The 8,687-nt window shown below is 23.9% G+C and overlaps 1 protein-coding gene across 1 annotated transcript; it reads left to right on the top strand.

Moving 5' to 3' along the window:
• The first annotated feature begins 1,301 nt into the window (after nt 1-1,301).
• Nucleotides 1,302-8,416, top strand: LOC126897677 (uncharacterized). The gene is made up of 8 exons (XM_050671453.1): nt 1,302-1,531; nt 2,938-3,032; nt 5,846-6,040; nt 6,118-6,228; nt 6,294-6,531; nt 6,600-6,843; nt 6,980-7,185; nt 7,524-8,416. The coding sequence occupies exons 1-8, from the start codon at nt 1,426-1,428 to the stop codon at nt 7,679-7,681; spliced, it is 1,353 nt and encodes a 450-aa protein (XP_050527410.1). The 5' UTR covers nt 1,302-1,425; the 3' UTR covers nt 7,682-8,416.
• Nucleotides 8,417-8,687: the final 271 nt, after the last annotated feature.

Raw genomic sequence — 8,687 nt, 5'->3', positions numbered from 1 at the left:
GCTAACATAAAAAAATAAGAAATGGTTAATGGTAAATAACTCATTCGGTTATCATTTCTAAGAATAAAACATATAACAAACGTATGTATAAGTATTCACTTTTTTAAAATCACTGGTTATTTATACAGCTTACGGTCTAATAGAATTATGGTGCTTTTGTATATTTAGACAATGCAATAATAAATCTCACATAAAATTGGTTAAAAATAGAAATTTTTTCCCATTTCATTTAATAAAAAATAAAATAACAGTTATAATGTATGTAAAACCATACGACACATTTTTTGTGTTATAATATATATAACAAAAAATATAAATGTCGAATAATAATATAACCCTTACAATTAGCTACCTGTAGTTCTACTTATTTTAATCATTTATATAATAAACGAATAAATCACTTCACCCTTACTTTAAATTTAAAAATAGTTATAACTTCCAAATAATGGGTCAAATGTTGTTATCAATCAGTAATTTTTTTTAAAAATCTAGTTAATTATGTATGTAACCAATGAAAAAAATACCCAGCACAGTGAGGATGTGGCATAGTTGGGTTAGTATAATGATATCTGACAGTGATTAAAATCACTATCATAAACACTTCGATGCAAATCTTTAGATAGTGTTTAATTTTAAAAAATTAGTGGATTATTCCAAAAGCTACATGATTTCCTTATTTATACCCTGATTACAAGTTTTATGATTTATAAGTGTAATAAATGAATAAATATATAAAGGGAAATAGTTTTATTTAAAAAAAAAGGTATGTCGAATGAAAGAGGGTTATAAATACTACTTCTAATGAAAAAATTGTATTGATCCATACATTTTTTAAAAAGTTATAGCATTTTAAAGTTAAAAATGTAAAAAATAAAATCGAGAATTTTTACACAAAAATAGCATTTGGTAGCCATTTTCACCGTGTTTCTTTTATGGTCTTTTGAGGTATCGTTAAAAGAAATCGGTTCGGTGGGAGCTGAGAAAAAGTTGTAACAGAGACCAAAAAAAAGACACATTATAATAAAATTAATACTTTCTCAGCTTCGCATCGAAGCTAAAAAAGTGTCGCCCTAATAAAGTAAGAGAAATAAATTTAAAAAAACTTAATAATTGGTATACAAAAAATATATAATAAGTAAAAATACCAAAAATAATTTTTTAACATAATTTATATTTTAAGAAAAACTGAGTTACTAATGTTAAAAGAGTCATTCTATATATTTTCCCTTTCCACGGAGAAACAGACCTTCTGGGAGTCGTTATAAAAATAATTTTACCTTATGTCTCAGTCATCATGAAATTCAAGAAGCAATAGCGTTTTTTTTCAAGAACACGTTTTATTGTGACGGTCAACACATTTCTTAATATTTTCAGTCTACTCAAAAATATATTTTTAAACTAATTGTTCCAGTTTGATTAATTATTATGATGATAATAAGTACTCTTCGTGTTCCTTTAATAGCATCACTTATTTTTTTATCTTTTAAAAACTTAATTGAAGCTAAATCGATAAACTTTCCAGAAAATAAAGGTAACTATGTTTTGTTTGTATTTCATAGGAAGATTTCTTATTAAATGTTTAAATTTATATAAAGAATGTTTTATTACCACGCCAATCATAGTCAGATTAAATATTAAGGTGCTCATAGGAGTTCAATTGCTTTAAAATTTGTTTATAATGTATTATACCAAAGTAACTCAATTTAAATTGTATTATTTTGACGTAATAAAATTTGTTCTAAACTCTAATTAGATGTTGGTACATAAAAATCTTAATCAAGTAATGTGCAAAATTTAACTTATTTAATAACATGTAACATTAATATATTAATAATTATTTTGACTAGTTATTAATATTAAACAGGTAAATACATATTTAATTTTTAGTATTATGTGGAAAAGGATTTATTTTATATCGTAATTTAAAGAATTTGAATATTACCATGTTAATACTGCATTACTATTAAAATTTATTTGTAAGTCTCGTTATTATTCGTGTTTTTACAAAATTAAAATATATTTAAATATTTTTGCTTAAATTATTTTTAATGTAATTCATGTTGTACTTTTGAAGAAACATAAATTCTTACTAATTTAAACAATAATTATATACATGAGAGATTTATTAATTTAGTTAATTTTTAAGATAAAAATTCACTTAAAACTCCAATTTTGGTTGGGGTTAAAATGTTTACATTCAATATGGTAAAATTATATTAAAATTTTACTTTTGTTTAAAGAATATCCTATCACATTTTCGTATTATATATTATAATCATATCTTTTGTTTTCTTTTTTTTTTCTGTATACGATCCCAGTATAATCAAAGTTAGAGTAAAGAGAAATTTAATTTTAATTTTACTTAATTTACAACTAATAAAAGTCTCTTTTTAATAATATAATACCAAGAAAAAACCTATGTTGATTTTAATATTCAAAATATTTCAAAATCGGTAAATGTTTAAATCAATAAATATTTTGCAGTGTTTCGTACAGTTTTTAAAAGTTATTTAAATATAAAATGAAAACTGTAGTATATAAAATGTAAATAATTTATTGTTAAATATACCGTTTCATCATTATTTATATCGATTTTTTTTTATCAGTACTTGTTAAAAAGTTCAGTTAATATGCATTTAAATAATTGTTAATTTTATCTTAATTAGTTTAATCAATTTCACCTTTTGTTTTAACCGAAAATAAATAGTAAAAAATGAATAAGTTTTCAAGCAATACAATTGTGTCTAATTAGATTTGGTTATTAGTATGGTTTCATTGTGTCACTGCAAAGCTTTGATTACAACGTTGTGTGGTTAAACTTAAAATTTATTGTCATTCATAAATTGTTAGAGAAAGGAATGTAAAGCATTCATTTTATTTAACAGTAATTTTTCTTCAGTTCAACTTATATTTTATTTTATTTTAAAATGGTTTTAGAGAATTATAATAATAAGAGCCATACAATTCCAAAGAGAGTATCAATACCTGTCCATTATGTCAGTGGAAGCCACTATGAAGTTGGGTATAGCGTGGTAAGTGTAAAAATAATCATACCTAATGAACTTATTAGTATTTTTTTTAAGAGGAAAATCATAATGACATAAAATAGTATAAATAATTCATTAACGTAATTATTGTTTTTCTAAGTGTCGTGTGTTTTGAACTAACAAAAAATGACTCAGATAGTTATACAAAATGTTCAGTAGGTAAGGAAACAGGTAAAATGTTACAAACAACGAGACACATAGAGCCTGTTTCCTTACTTACTGAACACTATATAATGATAATAATAAATTTTCAACTCAAATAAATTTGATATTTATAAATAAAATTAAGAAAATATTTTGACAAAATGGTTATAATATAAACGAACCTAATGGGTTTATACAAATTTGTTTTTATATTCCACAAACAATAAATTTGAGTTGTTTTTGCCCAAAATATTTTAGTATTAATATTGTATTGTGCATACTAATTTTATAAATTCAAAGTTAAAAAGTATAAATGTTTTGTTTTTTATATTATGAAAATTTAAAATGTTTTTTTATTTGAGAAGAATTAAATGTTATCACGATGTAAAATATTTAACATTAAGTTATTGTATAATTATCATGATAAATAATGATTGCATATAAATTAAGCTTACAACATTAAAATTAAAATTTAACGACTCATTTTGCTGTTTTTTTAAATGCATTTGCTATATATTAATTCGTTGTTATTTTCTTCACTGTATTAAAGTCATTCGATTTTATTTTCACTGTTTTGAAGGTAAACCGATTTTTATATCGTAATTTAATTATAAACAATAAAAATTGTAGTAAAAATTGAAAACTATATGGAAAAATAATAGCTGGTTTTCCTGTTGTGTTGATAAATATTTCAATAAATAATCACATGATTTAATTCTTGGTTACAAACTAGTTATCGCTATTGAGATAATTGCTATATCATAGTTTGCCAAATTATCTCAATTATGATAACATATACATATATATTGTTCTTAGGCTAATTTTTTACGTTTCTTTGTATTATGACTTGTAATTTATTTAAAAACTTGTTTAATACAAAAAATGGAAAATCCCATTACTTAAAAATTGTTCATAATATTTATGAAAGTATTTAAGGTCTTAAGTTGTATAAGAATATTAATTATAATATATAAAGTGTTCAGTAAGTAAGTTAACAAGTCAATTGTTTTAGACAATGAGAACAATAGAAAACCGTTTCCTTACTTATTAAACACTATATAATTTATTACCTTTGATGCGTAAATAGTTGAAAAGCAGTTGATTTTATTTTGCAGTAAATTTTGTTTTTAATTAATTAACTTCTTGTAGTAAAGTGTACCAATTTTACTCAACAATTTGTCTTATAATGTATCTTATTAAAGTCATCAGCGTCATATCGACGAATTATCCTCTTAAGACATGTATTTTAGTAATAAATAAAAAAAATATACATTTTTTTATCTGTTCTAAAGCATATTTTATCATAGATTAATTTTTATCGTATGAAAGGAGTTCCCCCCACGAGAACACCTATAATTCATAACATTATTAAAATATTATTTTTTTTATTGTTAAAAGTATTTACTTAAGCATTAATTTTGAGAATAATTCAGCAAAAAAAAATTGTTCCTTTACCAGTATTTTTTTTTTAAATAAAGTTAAATTTCCGATGTCTGATAGTAGAATTAATCGCTGGGACCACTTTTTTTTATGTTATGAACACTTCAGATAGTTTATTTTGATATAGGATTAAAGTATAGTGTTCCACAACATTTCCGAAAATTGAGTTGAAAAAAATTATTTTAAATGCGTAAGAGCAACCCTTTTAAACTCTTCTCATATTTAGGTTTTTCAATTAATTTATAGTAAACTACAAAAGAAAGCTTAATGTTTCTATTTTATTTTTTTAAATTTCACTAGGGTCAATGTTTTCAAAAAAAGTTTCTGCAGTTTTAAAATATAGGAAAATGTTAAAAATATCATAAAAATGGTTTTGTAGTTAAGAATTTTTTGTTTTTATTTAAAAAATTGAAACTTTGCGATTTTTGTCTTTAAAACCAAGTAAAATATTATTGTTTCTAAAATACTTTATTTATGTTTCATTAAAATCAATGTTGAAAAAAAGAATTATAGCAGTTTTACTATGCAGAAAAAAAGTATTGAAAATGTTATTTTTTATGGTAGTGTTAATTTGAAATATTTTTTTAATTTCTCAAACTGAGGGGTTTCTTTCTAATTTTTGATGCCGATAGATCCAATAATATTAAAATCGGTTTCTTTTAGTGTATATATAAACAAAATTAGTGTTGTAATAACTAAGGTTTTTCATTACAGAAAAAAAAAACAGATCATAATAAAATAAATGCTATCTAAGTTTCACTTCGAAACTAAACACATACTAAATGAAATTTAGTTTATTTTTAAAAACTAAACACTTTTTTAATATTAGTTTTTGGAGTGACTTTCAAAATTTGAGTAGAATTTCATAATTATTTGAATTATTGAATGATGAATGAACTAAATAAATTTTTAAAATTTGCAATCTAAAATACCTTTAATTTGAATAAGCTCAGAAAGTTTGATGGAAACTTTTTTTGAGTAAGGTTATTTTTTAAGTAGACGAGAACTCAAAAGGAAAATAATGATAGATTTTTCCCAAGCTGTTCATTAGACAACTTTTTTAAATTTAATTTTTTTTATACTTAATTATATTTTAAACCTTTTTATTTGATATGCCTTTAAAATAATTAGGCAGTTTTAACTTGACATTTAAAATATCAAGTGAAGTTTTATTTTAAACATTTATACTAAAAATAGTTGATATGTACTTTTAGGGACGTACTTATGGTCAAATGATAAAAGATTTTTTAAAAATATACAGCCCACTACATGATTATTTAAAATTGTTGGAGAAACCTGAAGGCCGTATTATATATGAGGAAAGCTTAAAAGCAACAGAAAAATATTTTCCGCAGTATGTTACTGAATTGCAAGGAGTGGCTGATGGTGCAAAAGTTTCTTTTGAAGAGGTACTGTTTTTTTCTAAATATATATTTTATAAAAATGGATCTTTAATATTAATTAATAACAACAGAATCTATTTTAGCTTTTCTTAATGGCTTTGGACGACACATTACCGATGAACATCAATAAAGAACACATTGATAGGGGACCTGTTGGATGTAGTTCACTTTTAGTAAACCAGCCAAATGGTCAAGTAAATATATAAATTCAGTATGGTAAAACATTTGAAGTAATTTAAATCAAATATTCTGTATTCAGTTCTTGGGACACACTGAAGACGCATTGGCTTCAACGGAGGACAATTATTATATTATAGCTGCACATATAATACCCAACAAATATGAATCAGGAGGTGTTTTCAAGGCTAGGGAAGAAAAATTTGAGGCGCTAGCTTATGCAGGACACTTACCTGGATATGCAAGTGGATATAACTACCATGGCGTAGTGTTTTCTATCAACACTATTTTTGTAACAAAACCTCTTAGAGGTCGCATACGTGAGTGTTTTTATTTATAAATATGTCTATAAATAAGTATTATAACATTATTACGTGGTTTTTTTTAGCTCGAGAGTTTATCACCAGAGCTTTATTGTCATCCAGGGCTAATATGACTGAAATTATTGAAATATTAACCAATGAAGGAGTAGGTACGGCAGATGCATTCCATGTAAATTTAGCGTTCTTAAACGTACCGAAAGAATCTCGTATATTTCACTCAATTGAAGTTTCCCCAAATAGTAATAAATTTCAATCGGAGGTGTTCACTGCTGACTTTAGTTTTGGAACCAATTCTTTTCATGCTAACAGGTGTGCTAAGAATATAAAAAGTTTTCATTATAACTTTGACGAATGCAAAAATTGTAATAAATAAATTTATTAATATTTTAAGTTAAATAAGATAATGCAGACGAAACAAATATATAATTTAAATATAAATGTTTAGGTTTCTTCATTTGAAGTACTCAGAAAGTGATGATGAACTCTCTTATGGTAGCAGTGTTAAAAGGGAAGAACGTTATAAGCAGCTAACTGAAAACAATACTGTATCTAGTTTGAACGATGTACTTAATGTGCTAGGAAATGAAGATGATGGCAAGAGTAGCATTTTTAGAAATATTCCCGATGAATTGGTGAAAACAATTCACTTGGGTAAGAAAAATTTGTTGGATTTAAAATTTACAAATTTTCTTTTTAAATAATTTGTAAATTATGCCTATAAAAAATAATTCCCATGTAAAGGGTATTAAGTCTTGAAAATTGAAAAACTAGTTTTTATTAAAAGTTCATCAAATTAAGAATTTCCGAAAACTAATCATAATACAAAGTCAGTCTTTAAAAATTTTAAAAACTTAGAATTATTATAATACAAATAAATTTAATTTTTAATTTCTGTAAACTAAGTATTTAAACTTAATACTCTTTACCCAAACACAAAAAATTATCATTATAAGTATTAAGAAATAAATTTTTTTTTAAAATTATATTAGGTGTTTTTGACTTAAATAAAAAAGTCTGGATGATGTGGACCAAAAATCCAATTCACAATCCACCGTTGGTACAATTATCACTCACATTTAATGATTTACTCAGTTTACCAATAAGAAAAGATATAGAATCTAATAATATAAATGACACTACAAATTAATTAATAATTTAAATTTGGATTAACATTAATTAGTCATTTAAGAATTATATAATTCTCAATAAAATTTAATAGTTTAAGTTTAATAATTTTAATTAATTATTAATTAGAATGATTAAATGATTTATTTATGAATTTAAAATAAATACATTTACACGTATGTATAGTGGACAATTAAAAATTAAATAATTATTGTAAATTAATAACATTTATTTTATTATTTTCAACAGTGGCGTGCCCATGAATTTTAAATGGGGAGGGATGTCATAACTAATAGTTATTAATACAACTAAATATATTTAATGAGGGCGAAAGAATTAGAAAAAGACTAATAAGGGGGCTTTAGAGGTCAAGCCTCATTAAAATATTTATTAATATTTTGTGTTTTGTATAATATGATGTATTATTGTTATACAAATATACAATGTAATAGTTACAACTTTATTCAATTATTGCTGTTAGGTACTCGATGCTAGAAAAAAAAAACGCGATGAGGAGGGATATGACCCCTCACCTCGCCCCTCTGGGCACGCCACTGATTTTCAATAATTTACAATATTTTAGTAAAATAAAAAAATTTATTTTATTTTATTAAATTAATATTTTACTTCAAGATTTACTTTTTGAGTTTTGATATGCCAACTTAAGTTTTGTGATTGCTGTATTTGTTTTTTTAATCTTAAACTCAGTCTTTACTTTTATTAAACAGTAAATATTTTTAAGAGGTTATTAAAAAAACGGTAGCACAGTGGGGTCGAGGCACAGTGTGGACGAGGCATAGATGGGACAAGTATAGATGATATCTGACAGTGATTAAAATCACTATCATAAGAAACGCTTCGATGCAAATCTGTAGATAGTGTTTCCTTTAGAGAAATTGGTGAAATATTTTAAAAGCAACATGAACTCTTATTTCTTTAATTATATCCTGATTAGTAGTTCTTTGATTTTAAAATATAATATATGAATAAATACTAATTATAGTTTTTAAATTTAGTATGAAATTGTG

This window comes from Daktulosphaira vitifoliae, unplaced genomic scaffold (assembly GCF_025091365.1).
Source record: "Daktulosphaira vitifoliae isolate Bord-2020 unplaced genomic scaffold, ASM2509136v1 Scaffold_2, whole genome shotgun sequence".
Lineage (NCBI taxonomy): Eukaryota > Metazoa > Arthropoda > Insecta > Hemiptera > Phylloxeridae > Daktulosphaira > Daktulosphaira vitifoliae.
This window is presented reverse-complemented; position numbering and strand designations above follow the sequence as displayed.